The 19,148-nt window shown below is 30.2% G+C and overlaps 1 protein-coding gene across 2 annotated transcripts; it reads left to right on the forward strand.

The window, feature by feature from the left end:
* The first annotated feature begins 11,347 nt into the window (after positions 1-11,347).
* On the forward strand, positions 11,348-17,063 carry LOC8274868. Of its 2 annotated transcripts, XM_048375791.1 has the most exons (4): positions 11,348-11,661; positions 12,290-12,365; positions 13,754-14,369; positions 15,670-17,063. In XM_048375791.1, exon 4 carries the CDS (start codon positions 15,682-15,684, stop codon positions 16,756-16,758), a length of 1,077 nt encoding a protein of 358 aa, XP_048231748.1. In that variant the 5' UTR covers positions 11,348-11,661; positions 12,290-12,365; positions 13,754-14,369; positions 15,670-15,681; the 3' UTR covers positions 16,759-17,063. The 2 variants fall into 2 exon arrangements, with proteins under 2 accessions (XP_048231748.1, XP_002528624.2); XM_002528578.4 differs by lacking the exon at positions 13,754-14,369 and having other exon boundaries at positions 11,350-11,661.
* The last annotated feature ends 2,085 nt before the right edge of the window (positions 17,064-19,148 follow it).

The raw sequence follows: 19,148 nt of genomic DNA on the forward strand, positions 1-19,148 counted from the left end.
ATAAAAAAATAATATAACCACTAAACTGATGATTGATATATTATCTATACCGCTACTATATTAATTGGTATTAATATATATGATACCAATAAAAACAAAAGACTCATATTAGCTAAAAATGGCATTTGAAAATATTAGAATAGGATTCAAATACTCAACCTTTATCACATAATCGATTTTATCTTCTTAAGCTTAAAAAGAATACTAATTTGTTACTTAATGTTAATGTTGCCGATTAAATCAATATTTCAATAGAATTAGATCCTTTTTAATAACTGAAAATAATAATTTATTTAAATCCAATTAATTAAATAATTATTAAAATCTTTTTAATAAATCTGCTTGTTTTTCTCTCATTCGCATATTTATATATATTATGATAAGATATAGCTCGTATATTTATATAAGTTATGGTATGAAATAGTTAGAGAAGAGAGGAGTTGGGTGGTTGTGATATTATTATTATTATTATTATTATGAAAAATATACAAAAATGTCGCATGTGGTTTAATACTTTTGCACTTAAGGAATTTTGATTTTTTAGTGATAAAAAAATACCATGTGATTTAATTTTCTTACATATTTACTACCTTATAAACTAATATTTTAATATTAATATAATACTCATTTTCGATATCAAAATCACATATTAAGTGATTTAGTATATAACTATCTATATTAAATTTATGTTAAATAAAATTAATATATATTTTTTAGTTTTATTATGAATTATTGAAATAATTTCTAAAATTAAATTGTAATATTTTTAAAAGTATCATGATATTTGATTTGATGGTAAATCACTTATAAAATAATTTTATTATTGAAAATAAATATTATATTAATATTAAATTATAAAAATTTAATAATATTAATAAGTAAAGTAGTAAAAATGTATGAAAATTAAATCATATGTTATTTCTTTGCTAGAAAAAAAAAAGAATCAATTCTCTAAATGCAAAGACACCTAACCATAATATATATTTTTTATACTTTATTTTTATTATTATTATTAAAAAGCTGATATATGTCATGGCCCGTAACATAAAGAATGTAACGGAAAAATAAAAATAATAGATGGAGATAATTTTATTTAATAGGTATAAATTAGATATAGTGGTATATATATATATATATATATATAGGTTCTCCAAGTACGTTGAAAATTCGTCCTAGAGTCGCTCCGCCAACTGAAATATTAAGAGGACCTCCTGTGTCAATCACTTCTATTCCTCTCATTAGACTATCTGTAACACTCATAGCTACAACCCAAGCTCAATTATTTTCTAATAATTTTTGTACTTCACAAGTCCCATTTAATTCTTGACCAACAGTATTCCGGCATTTAACTACCAGAGCGTTGTAAATATTAAACATCTTTCCTGAGAGAAAAGCTACATCTAGTACCGGCCCAATGATTTGAGTGATGCGCCCTAGGTTCTTTTTTTCAAGTGTGGAAACTCGTGGACCAGAAGTAGTAGGATCGATTCTCATAACAAAATAAAAAAATATGTCTGAAATATTTTTTAAAATTTTTTCTAGTCATGATCAAGATAGTCTATGTGGCATTCTGCGAGTCCTCCTTTTACAGTGGGAAAATATTACACCTAACAAGCTCAAAAGGCTCGCCCTGGGCAGTTTCATTAGAAACCGACCAACGGCATGGCATGGACTCCAAGTTCAAGCTTTCTACAGGTAATTTGCCAATGCAATCACTAGGCGACGGGTGATGTCCTCTTATGTGCATTTAAATTTCCCCTTCTTCCTTATCCAGTAGAAAAAGAAAAAGGCAACAGATAAAGAAAGCTCTCTTCTTTTTTTGTTTTTCATTTGAAATTCGGGAACTTCAAATCATCCCAGTCTTGATTTGGCATGACATCTATTTAACTGCATAAACATTCTTAAGTAGATAAGAAATTGATAAAACAAAATAAGACTGTAAATTATATCTTATTTTCTGACAATTATATGCTAACTTCAATTCTATCTTGCCTGAGAGTCCAGTACCTGTCTCGCTGTAGACAAACCATATCGGATGTCAATTTCTTTTTTCCTTTTTTTTTCGTTAAGGAAAGAGTCTTTTATCTTATGAATGATACCAAATAAAAGAAGAAGTAGTTTCTACATTTGTGGACTTTGCAGTATCAGTAGACTCCCTTAGATTTGATCTGAATGTACTTGCTGTGCCAGGTAGTTTGATCTCTAGTATTTGCTAATTAAATTCTGTACTCCAGTGATTGATAACTCTAACGCAGATTAAGTTTGATAGTGAAACGATAACAGTCTTAGGCCAGTGATCCAACGAAAATATGAACATGTCCTCTCCTTTCACAACTTACTTGAAAGCTGGGTTAGAATCATATTATTTGCTAGAATTGCTTCCTGGATTACCACTGGTCTATAGCTTTGAGTCACCCGCATGCTTGTTTTGACCTGTGTTGAATCCTTAAAATAAAAGAAGAATTATCTTAATTCCTTAATATATGGAATTAGTCCTTAATGGAAAGTGTCTGCCCATTTAAGAATATTCAAATCTAAACCTAATAAAAAGACGAATATTTGTATATTTTAAACTCAAATCTGTTCCAAATCCGAATAAAAATATCTGCGTATTACTCAAATTCGATTAAAATTTATTTAAATTAAATAACTATTAAATATATTTTATGAATATTTAAATAGGTAGCATATATTTTACTAGTTAAATACATGTTTATCTGAATATTTTGATAATTAAATAGATACATGTTTATCGAATGTGTTACAATAATTAAATTCTAAAATATATTAACAAAAATTAATGAAAATAAAAAATAAAAAAATATAAACAATCAAACTTAAGTATTCAACAGTAATTATTCAATATATTAATATAAATTCAAGCATAAATTTAATAAAATTTAAAATAACATTCTAAATAATAAAAATCAAATAAGATGTAATAAAATTTAAAATAATCAGGTTCAGGTAAGGGGTATATACGGGTTCAAATTTAAACCCGACACGAGTAGTAAAATTAAATTCTAAATCCATCCCAAGTCCATTTATTATTATATGAATCCATTCCATTAGAGTTCGGTTGAGTCAGATAATCAGAAATACCCACTAAGGTACCATCCTTAGTGATGTAGCAGAAGCCTGTACAATAAATTACAAATCCGTTGATTCACAAGAATACCGGAAGTGCAATCCTCAAAATTCTGTTGATTTAATAATGCCAAAAAATTGGAAGAGAATACGAATTTATTGAAATTCAAGATAAAACAACCAGCCCCCACAATGTTCAAAAAGAACAATAAATAGTCTTTAGGGAAAAACCCTAAAATACCAAAAATAAACCAAAAAGCCAAAAATACAAAAAATAAGATTTAAGGGCCAAAACGAAGGAATTTGCCCGAAAAGCAATGAACATCACGGCCAAAGGCCGTGTGTTTGAACCGAAGGCCCGTTTCCACCCAAAATAGCCTCTGAAAACGCTCGAATCCGACTTCGAGAAATTGCTCAAAATTACAAAACTGCCACTACCGTAATTTATCAAATTTGTTCAGGAATGCCAATGCTACCAACTGAACCGCATCACTCTCCCCTGGCTAGACAAAATTCGCCCTCGAATTCTCATCATCAGAAGAATCACCAGCATAAAGGATTAAGTGTTTAACATTAAACACATCAGAAGTACGAAGATGACTTGGCAGCTTCAACCTGTAGGCATTAGGATTAATTTTCACAACAATCTCAACAGGTCCAACCTTTTTAGCAGACAGCTTATTGTAATCACCCACAGAGAAGCGATCATTGGTCAACACTGCCTAAACAAAATCACCCACTTCGAACTCCACATGTCTGCATTTCTAGTCTACATGGTATCAGAGCATCGATCCTGAGATCATGCCGCCTAGAAGGAACCAGCGTGTGCAAGAGGTATATAAGAGAGACATGGAGCAGAGGATCCAAGAGATGATTGACGAACGAATGGATCGGGTGGTGGATCAGTTGACAAATAGACTGACCACGATTTTGGGTAACCGGAATAGAGCCTAGAAAAACAATTGCCTGAGCAGCTCGTTAAAGACGAGGATTTGGGAGATGAGTATTACGACGAGGTTCCCTACCAACATTAGTGACCAAATGCAGTTGGCAATAATAGGTGCTGGGAGAGTGGTATACAAACTGAGATTTCTGAATTTTATGGCAGTCTTCAAGCCGAGGAATTTCTGGATTGGTTGGCGACGGTTGAGGAGATTCTGGATTTTAAAGGGTACCGAAAGACAAGCGTGTCCCTTTGGTTGCCACCAGGTTAAGGGGTAGGGCCATTGTGTGGTGGCAATAGTTAAAATTGACTCGCACCAGGTTGGGAAGATATAAAATCGCTACTTGGGAGAAAATGAGGAAGCATATGCGATCTGTCTTTCTACCATATAACTTCCAGCGGTTAATGTACCAACGTCTGCAAAATCTGAGACAAGGTATGAGATCGGTGGATGACTACACTGCTGAATTCTATCAATTGATCGCGAGGAATGGGATCCAGGAGACGGAGGATCAACTGGTAGCAAGGTACATTAGGGGGTTGAGGCCACAATTACAGGACACGGTGAATTTATTTGATCCCGTTTTAGTGCCTGCAGCTCACCAGAGGGCTTTAATGGTTGAGAGACAATCACGCAGAGTTGCTAATTCGAACAATTGGGGGGTGGTAATAGTGCTGCTGTTAATAATAGCAGTGTTAATAAGACAACAAGTAGTAGCAGTGGCAGTGGTGTTTCCAGCAACAACAAAGGCCTAGGGCAATTTAATAGGTCAGCAGGGGGCATAAAGTGTTTTGGCTGTGGAGAGGTTGGCCATAGGCTATCTGAATGTAAGAAGACAGCAGGTAAGAAGGCCCTCTTCCTTGAAGCAGACGACTATGTTGAGGAGGATCGAGATATTGAGGGTGAACCTGTGTATGATGAGGACTTGTTGAAAGGAGATATAGGGACTGCTCTTGTTGTTAGGCATTTTTGCTTAACTCCTAAAGCGAGTTCAGAAGATGAGGATTGGCTTAGAACTAATATCTTTCAGTCTACTTGCACTATTAAAGACAAGGTATGCCGTTTTGCCATTGATGGGAGAAGTTGTGAGAATATAGTGTTTGTTGAGGCTGTAAATAAATTAGTTATACATACTGAAAATCATCCTAAGCCTTATAAACTGGCTTGGTTAAAGAAGGGTGGGGAGGTTGCAGTGTCTAAGAGAGCTCTGGTATCGTTCTCTATTGGCAAGGTGTATAAGGATGTTGTCTAGTGTGATGTGGTGACGATGGATGCCTTCCATTTGCTGTTGGGGAGGCCATGGCAGTATGATAGAAATAATGGCCGAACTAATACTTACAGTTTCGCCTTTGGTGGAGTTAGGATCGTATTGCTGCCTAAGCAATTGGAAACGTGCATAAACCAGTGAGTGGAACGGGGACGAGCACTCTGTTGTCCTTAGCTCAATTCGATGAGGAGCTACAAGAGTCGGATAGAGGGTATATGCTGCTAGGGAAGGAGGTGACAAAGCCCACTACCATTCTAAACACTATAATTCCCCTGGTTACAGAATTTAGTGACTTGTTTCCTGATAAGTTACCTGACGGTTTGCCTCCACTTCGTGATATTCAACACCATATTGACTTAGTGCTTGGAGCAGCATTACAAAACTGCCACTACCTTAATTTATCAAATTTGTTCAGGAATGCCAATGTTGCCAACTGAATCGCATCACTTAATCAACCGTAAGTTTTAATTGATGCCTAATATATGTAGTAATACCTCTTTTAGTTCCTTATGCCTAAAAGAAGAGATGTTGTTGGAGCAATCAGTCTTAGCACTAGGAATGTTTAACCAAATCGTAACCCGATTAATTCAAAAAATTCGATAAAAATTGAAATTAATTTATTGGATTTAAATTGTCTTGGATTGGATGTAGTTTAAAAATGTCTAAAATCGAGTAAAATGGATTGGGTTTTCATATATAATATATTATCTATATAAAATTGCATCATTTTAATATTATATGTGTATATATATATATGTATTTTTTTTCTTTCATAATTCTAAAGTTTTTGTAATGGTTTCTCAATTTTATTTTATTATTTTTTCTCTTAAATTCTTATAATTTGTTTTAGTATTATTTTTTCTCATAAAAAAATAATACTAAATTTTAAATTTTACTTATTTTAACTCTATATATTCATCTAATCTAACTATACTTACATGTTTGTTTGTTACTTTTCCTTGTTAAGGATTTTTTATTTTTATATAAATTTTAATTTTTTGAATTATATTTTAAAATCAAATCCGATTAAAAATAATGAACCCGAGTTTATTGATATTTCAATTTTAATTATTGAGTTCAGTTTTAAATAAATACAATCCGATTAATATAGTTTGAATTAGCATATAGCTTCTAAACTGATCAATTTGACCTACAAATACTCCTACTTACCATCACAACCTTGACTCGGCTTAAAGCTATATGTGCTTTCATTATTATTCACTTGCATCCAAAATGAAAATGATAGATTCTGTGGTAAGAAAAATAAAATGTTATTTGTAGTCAAAGTCTACAATTCTATTTTCGTTACAATGTGATGTTATCTTTCAATTTGATCATGATCGCTAAGATGGATCTCCTCTCTTGTTTTTCCAAGTCAAGCCAATCTAAAGGATTGATTATTAACGGAAAATTACTAATTACTATATTATTATAAGAATTAAAAATAATATTATTTTATTTATTTACTAATACAATATTTAGCGACACACTGTATATCACAACATGCTCAATAAAATATAAACTTGAATTTAATTGATCTAAAAATGATAAGTTATGGGTCTATCATTTTATTAGAGTATAAATCATTATACTGTCACTCAGAATTTACTATTTATACATCATCGATATATTAAATACAGAATAATCATTTTTAACAATGTTGACAAAATGTTAAATGGACCTATTTGTATAGTTTTTATACTTATAACTTTATCTTTATGGCAAAACTTGAAAAACTGCATAAATTTTTATTCAAGATAAAATACATATTTAAACACTTAAATTTCTTAATTATTTAGTCATTTTAACGTTTTAACTTATAATTAAATTTAACAAGCATTTAAATTATATTTCTTAATTTTAAATATTTTTAATTTATAATTTAACCTAAAAACACATGAATTTTATTTTTTATTAACATTTAAATACTTATGAGCATTATACGTAGATATATTGAATGAAATTATATGTCAAAAATTATTTAGGTATCATAAGAAAAAAGTTCAGATTATATAAAAGTTAAGATGTAAAGGCGATCAAATGGATAAAGTTTAGATATTCAAATATGCATTTAGTCTTTACTCAATTTATATATATGAAAGCAATGTTTTAAGAATGTTTTCTCTCTTTTACATGGCATGTTATATGACTTTTAAATTAATTTTTTAAAATTTTATTTTTTTCTATTTCTTATTATTTAAATAGTATTATATTACAATTTCCAACACATTAAATATGATTTTTAATCATCTCATACTTTCTCTATCTTTTTAAGTTCTTTTATATAATCTTTATTTTCGATAATTTATTAAATATTGTATAAAACATATAACATTTTAATTATCTTATAATCCTTTTTTTCTTTAAATTATTCTTTATAATTTCAAATTTTATTCGATTTTTTGAAAAGTTTTTATTTTCTTTTAAAATTATCATATTTATACTTATTTATATCATTCATCACTCTTCCCATCCTATCTTACATATATTCTATTGAAATTATCTCGACATGTTATTTTTTATATTATTTATAAATATAAATTTTAATATTTTAAATATTTAATTATATAATTTATAAATATTTGCAAAAAAAATTATAATAAAAATATACAATTAATCGCACATTTCCCGGGCATTAATCTAGCATATATATATAAGGAAGATTTAACGTCCTCTATCCTATATGGAATGTTAATATGACTTTTAAATCTAATTTTTAATTTTTAAAATAGTACATATATCTTAATATCTTTTATGTTAGAAGTTACTAACTTCTTAATTGTGATAATCGCATGCATAAGAATAATTGAAACTTAATAGCATATTCAATGTCATTTGGAGGTCTTTTAAACTCTTTTTCTTTTTCAAACTTTTTGTTATATTCTTCTTAAAATGTCTAAATTAGTTGGCACGTAATAGTTAATTTAATATTATCTGAAAACACGATGTTTTAATTTTTTTTTTCAAATTTTAGTTACAATTTTATTTTTAACTTTTCCTATTTCATGGGAATTAATTATTTTATTAATTAAATAATATATTTGTAATGTTTATATATTTACTCTCATTTTATACATTTTCTATTTGGATTAACGTATTAATATATAATCAAAATAGATGATAATATTTTAGTGTTCAATTAACTATAAATTAAAATTGAAATTAACATAATTCATACAATTAAACAACATAGTAAGATTTTACTATAGACTAAAAAATATTTACAAATAAAAAGAAATGGAAAATAAAATGCAAGAGAATCAAAAAAAAAAAAAAAAATAGAGGACCTTAGAGATGGATTCCTATTCCAAAGAATTATTCCAAGTTACCAAACTTTGAAGAAATTGCTAAGCTCTATTACTGAAAATGAGCTTCATCTTACCCTATCCATTCCCCTCTAGCCCTTGACGTGGATGTTAGATACACCAAAAGGTCCCGAAAAAGAAAAGAAAAAAAAAAACTAATAGCCTAACGTGAAGAGCCGTCACCGCCACGTGGTCCCGACATCTTAGGCTCGTATTCCCACTCTCCTCCATATCGCGTCATTTTCTACCCATATCTCCACTCCCATCGCAGACAAGCATGGCCATCCACGTGTCACTCAAGTAATTAGCGGTGCTGATTCGACTCACCTGAAGAGCGTAGGGTACAATCATCGCATACATCATCACTCTCCAAGATCCTGCAGTGCGTGAATCCACTTCCGTTTATGGCGCGTCTGAGAAAAATTTATTTCCGTCACGAAATAGTTAAAAGGGAGTAATATCAATCTTAGACCCAAAATTCGGATACTGATTTTCCTTTTTTCATTCGCGTCCTTAATTACTATGTATCCATAAAAAAGAACCCATAAATTTTAATTTTTATAAGCCTGCCTCTTGCTTAATTTTGGATAAAAGCTTATCACATATAGTATAAAAAACATTAAAATCCATAATTATGATCATTCATTACCTATTTATGCTACCATTTATTATTTTTATTTATATGCCGTTAAATTTCTTTTGAAGTTTTAGCCGAAATTAAATAGTTGGTAGATATTGAAAATTATTCTATTCAATTTCTTTGAGCTCGAACTCTAATTTTTTTTTAATTCTTTTTGAATGATCTAGCAATCTTTATCTCTTTTAAATTCATTTGATGCCTATATGAACAATTCATATACAAAATGTTCAACATTTTTAATTAATATTGGACTTAGTTAAAATCTAATGCACAAATTTAGATCGGTCGAACTTGAATATAGATATAAACAGTTCAAATATAACTAAGTTTAACTCAATTTGAAACTTGAAGGAGTCTATAAACAACGACTTTTAAGATATAAAATAAACATTGTTGAATAGGGAAAAAATAAATTGAAATTTATAGGTTAATAAAATATAGTAGAAAGTATAAATAAATTTTTACATTTTTTGTCAAAATATTATTAATTTTTAAATTTTAAAACTTAAAAATAAAGCAATTATATCATTAGAGTTAATTTTATCTTTTTGATCGCATTTTAGTTTTTTAATAAATAATGATAACACTGATTTTTTATTGAAGTGAAGGAAAAGTTTATCATTTTATGATATTACCAATTAAAAACTGAATTAATAATTTCTTACCCACAAAATATGTGAACTAAAAAGCAATAAATAAGTTTTTTTTTAACTTCTAAAACTAACTGGATTTCATAGTATTTTATAATAAATTAAACTGAGATAGTTGTGCGGTTATTATATTTTTTAAAATTTAGAAGTGTAGTTAAGCTATTTTAAAGTTTAAGAATTTAATTGTATTTTGATTAAAATTCAAAGACTTATATGTACTTTTCCCATGAAACATATGCTTGTGGATTGAATTTAAAGGCTATTTTGCCTCCTGAACTTGTTTGAGAAGTATGATTCACTCTAAAAATAACTTTTTAGCTTATTTACCCCTTAATTTTTTTCATATTGGCCTATTAGACCTAAAATTTAATAAATTTACTTAGTGTAGAAGACACACATCTTTAAATACATTAACATATATTTTTATATTATTAATAACTTTTCTTTTCTTTTTCAGTTTCTTTAGTGTATTTTCTAATAATAGATTAAGAACAATAAATTTACTTTAGATTACTCATCAATCCAAACATATAAGGTTCAATTAGATTAAAATATCAAATGCATGATTAATTTATTATAAACGAGATTTTTAAAGAAACTATGAATTAAATTGTTTTTGTATATAAAAAGAACTTGAAATATATTTGTTGGACATAAAAAGAAATAGAGTGAGAGCCATGTGTGTGTCACCATGTCAAAGCCAATGGTGGTGGTCATGTGTGCTCATAACCTCTGGTTTTGGTCAAATTGAATGATAGAAGTCAAATATTCACCTCGCTCCGCACATTACCTTTCATCGATTGTTAAGTTGTCCCACCAATCATTTTTGGGCAATTGAAGAATGCTCGTCATGGACACTAGAAGCTACAAATTCACCTCTTCGCCCATTACCTTTCATCGCAAATTTGTTGTCTCACCAGTCATTTTGGGGAGCTAAAGGATGCTCGCCATGTAGTTATTTATTTCCTCATCCGAGGTTAGGATCGTTGAAGATCAAAAATTAAATCTACGATTGAGCTTTTCCTCTTCTAACTTCTCTCTCTTTCTGTATCTCTCTCGATATTGCCATTATTCCCACTTTGATAGTAAAGATTATATATTTTATGATTATTATTTATTTGGAGAAGATGATTGAAAGAAAAAATATAAAAAAGAAATACTACAAAGAGAAAGAATAAATGAAGAGGATAAAGAGAGAATAAAAAATAATTTTTAAAAGACAATTTATGTATGTTAATACTTTTTACACTCTAAAATTTGGGTGTTAATTACACATGCTGATTTTTGTTAAATTTTAGGTCTAATTGGCCAAATTGGAAACGTCAGGAGGTAAATAGGCCAAAAGATCAAATTTGGGATAAATTGGACTTATCTGACAAGTTTATGGGGCAAATTGGAAATTAAACCCTTAGGGACCGCCACAGAAAATTAGATAGTTAGAGCGGAAAAGAATAGAAAAGGTACAATACATGGCGTACAAGTGACTCGACGAATCCGATAAAAGCTCTTTCTCTGTGCTTTTTTTTTTTTCTTTTGATTTTTTTTTCTAGAAATGATATAAATACCATATTGGTTCGTGTGTTTCTTAGATAAAAATGGTCAATGATGATGAAATCATGAAATGAGAAGATAAAAATTTTCACTCCCGCCCATAACTCTCTCTCTCGATCTCATCGCCTTAGCTTTCGATTCGATTTCCTGTCAAAAGAAAAAAAAAACCCAATATCTAACCCTAATTTCTGTCTTTCTATCTTTTCTATTTGTTTAGGTATGTATAATGCTTTCCTCGTTCATTATCCGTGTGTATCTGTGAATTAATCTAATATAATAAAATAATTTTACGTTTTGAATTCTTATTTTAATTTGATAAATTTTGTAATGAAATTTTTATTTTGTTTGAATTTCTAATGTTGAAAGTTAATTCTTTATTAGTTTCTGTTTTTGATGGAATTTTGAAAAAAAAAAAAAAACCGAATAAACAGTGTGTAAATTTTTTAAATTCTTTTTGAGAAAAATGATTTTGATTTAGCTTTAAGTTAAAACTATGGTTTCCTTTGCGTTCTTTTGTTATATATATTTTTTAATACGACATGGATAATAAATAATAACAATATTAATAATAAAATTGGATCTGAGATTAGTAGATAAAGGAGGTTGGGGGAGGCATGTGGTGGCAGTGCTATAGCTTTCCTTTGCTTGAATTCGTTTTTTTTTTTTTATAATTGATGAACTATCTGTCAGATTAGCATGATAGATTCTTTTTAGCTAAGCACGTTGTTTTAGTATTTGGGTATTTAATTATTAATTTAGCTGAATCTCTAACTTTGGCATTTTTCAAATTTTTTTTAATGGTGAATGTTTTTACTTATTTATTTATTTATTTCTTTATATATCAGATATACAATTGGGTGTCTTCTACTTTTCCATTCATCCGATCTAGATTTGCTGCGAAGTACTCGAATTATAATACAGGTATGGATATTTTTGAATTTTAATATCCCTTTGTGGATTCATACCCAGAAGTTGTTTCAATACACGAGTAGTGCAATTCTTTGTAAAATTAGTTTTTCATAGTGCAATTGGTTGTTTGTTCGTTGATTTCCAGTTCTTATATGTGTCATTATTGTATGGTTGTTGCATTTTCTGTTCATTTCTCTCTTTTAGTTTCATTGCAGTTTAAGCTTTGTCATATGAGTGCAATGCAGAAAAGGATTTTCTGGAGTTTTGGGATCGTTTTTGTTTGCTAAATTGTGCTATGCGTAGATGGTGTTTTGATGATTGGGTGATTGATATTGTTCAAATTATGCATCTAAACCTGTTAGATATTGTGGTTTTCATGTTTTTCTGCTGAATCATTTTCAGATTCAGCTAATCATTGCTTTTGTACTAATTTGGTGGGGAAAAAGGCTTTTGCAACATTTGAAGGGAGCAATTCAAAGTGCATTTTATTTTACCTAAATGCCAAACAAGCTATAAAACAAGATATCAGATTTGCATCTCTATTATACCTTCGAATAGGTACCTCCAGTTGCATCATTAGAAGCGTAAATACTAACTCCTAACATACTTAGCTCAATCAAGGCATAGGGATCCTTAGAATATGCTATAAATCTTAATGAGATAATTGCCTTCTTGTGGTACTTCCTGCTGCTTTTGTTCCACTAGTTGGATTGAGATTGGTTAGATCAGCTTAGGCTTAATATTGCTGCCATCTTTTATATCAGACAGAACTAATTAGGCTACGAGGCCACATTTTCACAAATTTTTAAAATGTTTGTACAATTCTCAATGATCATGGGGTGATAAAATATTGTATACTTCATTTAACACTTTGGTAATTGGGTTTTCTAGGAAGTCAACAGGTTCTGGGTTTATGTGGCTGTGAGACTGATAAAGGCAACAACACTACTTATTCTGTAGCAATTATGATGCGGGTTGACTGATACTTTAGTTTGTACGGATGAATATTTGTAAACTGAAGAAATTATGTCTTTTCGTGAAAGGATGATTTATTTGTCTGTTATAGTTCAATTTTGCCTTGACGGATGTGGTAATTGATCTGTTTTACAAGTTCTTTACAAAATTTAAATTGAAGCAGCAGTCTACTCCTATTTGATTCGTTGTCTGCCTGCTTTTTTTTCCCTTTTTTAAACTGATATTAGAGGTTTTAACTGTTCTGCCACTTGTTTCATCCTAGCTACTTTGAATGGCGTTTAACTGGTTGTCTTGAGAGACTTGATAGTATATTTATTTGCATGGCATCTTGCTAAAACTTCATGCTACTGGTTGATGATCCTGTTGGGCATTAGTGTGCTTACCATTTAAAAATGCACTTGTTATGACATAAATCTTCTATGCAGGTAGTAATGTGTAAGATCTGGGCTACTAGTGAACCCTTTCTTCAGCCAGTTTTTGCATCTTAAGGAACATAAAATGTTTCAAGAAGATTTTTCCCACTTGGTTCATCAGTGCCTATGATAAAAATGTGCTGGTTATGAACCTTCTACTGCATATGGGTTTTCAGGGAATCTTTTTTCCAACCTTTTCCTTTTGCATCTTAGGGATATGAAATGAGCATGCAAAAGGTTTCCATTTGATCATCTGATTGCTATGATGTGTGTCGGAATTTGGCATCTTTTTCAGATCCTTCCTTGTATAGTTACTCTCCGGTTGTGTTAAGTTTATATAACTGATTATATTCCCGAGTCATAAAATGTATGTCTGGGAAAATTGTAGAGGTCAAACTAGGTAGGTGTCTTAGGCCTCCATTGAAGCAACAGCTATCTAAATCTGCTTGGTGGGCTTTTCACCACTGTTGTTGGAGGTGTTTTCTTTCTCAGATAGATTTCAGACCTGTCATTCAGATTTAGCAGCTTAGCAGCTTAGCAGCTAACATCAATTGTGGATAACTTTTCATTGTTGCTATCCGTGGTTTGGGCATTATGAAGGCTTGTTGCCACCACTTTTCTTAGTCAGGTGAGTTGTAGGAGGATATCCATCAATGTAAGCTAGATGAGTCTTATCTATGTACCTTTACTTTTGCTCGTTTATTCTTACTGTTAAAGAACAACCCTGTTAGAGCTCCAACATTCGTTACAACAGGATAGGCATAATTACGGTGTAATATGTGGTCTCTGCTTGTTTTTCTGAAGGTCAATTGTGCATATCTCACATGAGTTGTGCAGCATATCCAGTAGTGTAATGGTTCGGTCTTTTGTCGATGTTAGAATGAATTAGCTGAAATAACTTAATTATTTTGCTTAGTCATTTGTTCTGAAAATACATGTTTACTGTGTGAAATGTTTTGAAAGATCAATTTACAAGCAGCTCAATGATAATAAGCCATTTACATAAAAATTTTATTGAATTAATTAATTTATAGGTAACTCATATTTATTTAAGTGATTTATTCAATATTGAAACAGAAAATATAAGTCGCTTGATTTCTGGTTGATATACTAATTTGTATACAAATGCAATTTATTACTAGAATCCTTTGTAGTTGTTCTCTCCCTTCAGTGTAAAGCTGACTTTTTTTTTTTTAATTAAAATTTGGTGTGGGAGTGCCTCTAAAGCAGTAAGGGATGAGATGGACTTTGACACTTCAATCTCATCCAAATGGAGCATCTTTTTTTTTTTTTAAATTAATTTATGTATTTTCTGGAAGCTTTATGATTGGATTTGTATGTCTTTGTAATTCGAGTCATCAAATTGGAATATGGGATAATGAATTAATATGTTATGAAGTGGGCATCAAGAAGTTCGAAAATTGAGTGTTGTCCGAATCGTTGTGCTAATGGCGCTTACCATGGTCTTTCTTGAAAAAGGTTGATTTGGATAACAAAAGCCATTAGTTGAGGGATCCTAATTATTTCAAAATGGAAAATTGTTTTTGCATAGGAATGATTCACTTTACAAAATACAGGGATTGTCAACTAATGGCTTTGATGTTTTGATAGGTTTTTTGTTTTAATTTGCTTTGTTGTTCTTATTCCATGTTGCAAAAATGAGAATGCAGTTGTAATTGATTGATGAATGTTGTCTTATAAATCTTTCAGAAGTTTGATTCTCAGATTATGTAGAAAGTTTTGATGACTGGTGCTTTTCTGTTCCAACTGATGTTAGAAAATTCAAAGCAGTCCCCAAGAGTTTTATTTGTTATTAATTCCAGACTTTTGTATTCTTATAATTGTTTTTTTTCCTTTTCTGATCCTTGTAAATCTTTTGATTTCATGTTGGAAAGGAACTCATCAATTTTTGTTTTGGGTTTTTTAAGGCTTAGTTGGAAATGGCAAAAGGTAGCAGGGCACGACGTGGGACTGCTTCCCGACAATGCAGGCTGGCACCATACTCGTTGCCATCCTGTGATCGGGATGTTTCAGAGGACTTGTATTTGAAGAAATCCTCAAAAATGTTCGACAAGAAAGATTGGGAAGATGTCACTTGTTCTGTATGTATGGAGTGCCCACACAATGCTGTTCTTCTGCTCTGTTCCTCTCATGACAAGGGTTGCCGTCCCTATATGTGCGGAACTAGCTTTCGATATTCTAATTGTCTTGATCAGTATAAGAAGGCTTACACTAAAGTTACGTCTTCCAATGGTACTGCTGATAACTCTATTCTGTTATCAGATTCAGGTTGGCCTGTTGACAAGTGTGAAGTCACAGAGCTTGCCTGCCCACTTTGCAGGGGCCAGGTGAAAGGATGGACTGTGGTAGAACCTGCCCGAGATTATCTAAATGCTAAAAGAAGAAGCTGCATGCAGGATGACTGCTCATTTGTTGGAACTTTCAAGGAGCTAAGGAAGCACATGAGGACAGCTCACCCTTCTGCACGGCCACGTGAAGTTGATCCAATGCTTGAGCAGAAATGGAGAAGGCTTGAGAGGGAGCGAGAACATGATGATGTAATTAGTACTATAAGGTCTACAATGCCTGGGGCAATGGTTTTTGGGGATTACGTAATAGAGGGAAATAATCATGGTTTTGATTCCGATGAAGAGAATGGGGGTTTTGATGCAGATGCTGCTGAGAGGAATGGAGGTTTAGATGTGGGTTTTGATCGAAACCTGGTGAATGTATTTTTGCTATTGCATGCATTTGGGCCATCAGGTGATGGTCTTAGCAGACGGCTGAGGCAGCCTGAGAGATCCAGCTACCGAGCATCGAATGAGAGTGCTACTGATACTCACCATGTCTCTCCAGTCAATGGTTTGAACTCCTCAGATGATGATAATGACGGTGACAATGACCATGGTGATGGTGGATTATCTCTTGTAAGCCGCCTGCGCCGCCATGGCAGAGTGCTTTTGGGACGTTCAGGTAGGAGGCGCAGGCATAGAGAAACCAGTGGAGGTCAGAGATGATTTGGCACAGTAGGTACATAGTTGTAGGAAGGACGAGATTTCTGAGATAAAGAAACACAAAGAAATTGACTTCAAATTTCATGTATTTATTTAAATTATGGTTTTGGTGGAAGGTTGGCAGGAAAATTTAATATGAGAAGAATGGCCGACCTTTCCATCCCTGTTATATATTATCTTTAGATATAGTTCCCAATTGCTTTCTATGGTAGGTTATGAAACATTCTTCTATTTGAAAATAACCTTTGTAAACATGTATGTACACATGTATTTTCTTTATTTGTACTCATAAAACTGTAATTTTCTTTGATCCCGGCTAAGTAAGTAACTGGTAGTGGCTTGTGTAGTTGACCCTATTTACTCAGGGTTAGACAAAAAATAGACTCGTGTTCATAGGAACAGGGAACCTTTCTGTAGTGGGATGTAGGCTTCAGTTCTGTTTGGTTTGCTTATCAATTCACCTATCTATAATTTTATGATGAAGCTGTGGAGCCTCTACTCTTTAGTTCAACAATATTTTGTTAAGAGTTCTGAAGTTCAGGGGGAAAATAGAAGCAGCAAGTACATAAAAGGGAAAAGCCCATATATAAAATACGGTCTTTGTTTTTATTTTACGGTATAAATAGATTAACTTTGTATATACATAAAATCAGCAGAAGAAATTTGTTTATACTCAGCTTCTTTTCTATTAAAATCAGTTGTTTTCTTCTAAAATTAGAACTCTCCCAAAACAAGAAACAAAATATCAACAAATCTATTGTAAGATCAATATTGCAACTTCAATACGACATCCAAAAGTGAAGAAAAAAGATTAATCAAACAAATAAATCATTATGATTGTCAAACAGAAAAATTAAAAAGAAAACATATTTGTATTGAAGTTGAGATTTAGTTTTCAATATTCAAAGCAATCTACAACTCACAATTCAGTAATAATAATTCACAATTCAGTAACAATGCATGTAAAGTAGTAGACCGAAAATAAGTTGCATCAAAATATTTGAAAATCGAGATAAACATAACAAAGCTTCAATTAAAGTTCACTATATTTGAAAATAAAAAATATATATTTTATAATTGTGCAAAAATTATAAAAAGAGCCATCGTATGTGTAATATTATAACAAAAGATTGAAGAGATTCCATACAATAACAACTTGTTTTAACTTTTAATTAAATTTTTAAAAATTGATGCGTTGGTGTATATTCTTACAATTTTATAACATTATAAAATATCTTTTTTACATTAAAATACTTATTAATTTATTATTTTACACATATTACTTTATATTGTAAAGATATATGAAAGATGCAGTAAAAATATTTTTCAACTATCTACATAGTATCGTTTTATACAACCGAGTAATAACTTTATATATTACAACTTTAATAAATACATAATTAATAGTATATTAACAGTACCTCACTGGTATATTGTAGTTGATTTCATTTTAAATTTTCTTTTCAGAAATGGAAGCAATACCAGTATTACAAATATATTTTTATTGTATTAACCGTATCTTTTAATATATATAACTTTAATACAAGAGGACCGATGAAACTTTTTATTCAATTTTCTAATTTTGCATAATGAATAAATATATGATACATTCCCTAAATATATTATACTCGAATACATATTTATTAATTTACAACATATCAAGTTAAGCAAAGAAAAAAATAATATATTAAAAATAATATATTGCTCATATATAAATCATTTAGTAAATAATTTTTATATTTTTTCACACTTTAAATTTCATTCTAAATTTCATATATATAAATATAAACATAAAAGATTTTATTGAGAAAAGTATACTACAAGTATATTTTTGATATACTAAATGTATCTTATAATATATAACTATAATACAAGAGGATTATTCAATCTTCTAATTTTCATAATTAGAAAATACATACATTTTCTAAATATAAGACTTAAATCAATGTTTATCAGTTTACGACATATCAAGTTAAACAAAGAAAAAGATATATTAAAAATATCTTTTTGAAATATTAAAGTATTGTATAATATATATTTAACTTCAATAAAAGAGAACTGATAAAATTCCTCGTTCATTGTATATAAAAATATAGAAAAAAAGAGAACTTTTTTCCTTTTCTTGTTTCTTTATTCAAACTTACAACTTAACTTGGCATAATAACAAAAAAAAAAAAAAAAGACCTCTTTGGCTCAAATGACTCATTATTCATTTAATCAATTCTATTCATTTTTTTTTTTAATTTCTAACATCAGTAAAATCATGATACTTTATATTGTTAAATCTATTAGAATCGAATTAATATTTATCAATTTATAACATATTAAATTAACGAAAGAAAAAATAAATTCTAAAAGTATCTCATAAGTATATTAGGAGTATTTTACAAAAT

Source organism: Ricinus communis, chromosome 6 (assembly GCF_019578655.1).
Source record: "Ricinus communis isolate WT05 ecotype wild-type chromosome 6, ASM1957865v1, whole genome shotgun sequence".
In the NCBI taxonomy this organism is placed as follows: Eukaryota; Viridiplantae; Streptophyta; class Magnoliopsida; order Malpighiales; family Euphorbiaceae; genus Ricinus; species Ricinus communis.

Bases quoted from the DNA above. Each gene is read 5' to 3' on its own strand.
- LOC8274868 (XM_048375791.1), top strand. From the start codon at position 15,682: ATGGCAAAAGGTAGCAGGGCACGACGTGGGACTGCTTCCCGACAATGC.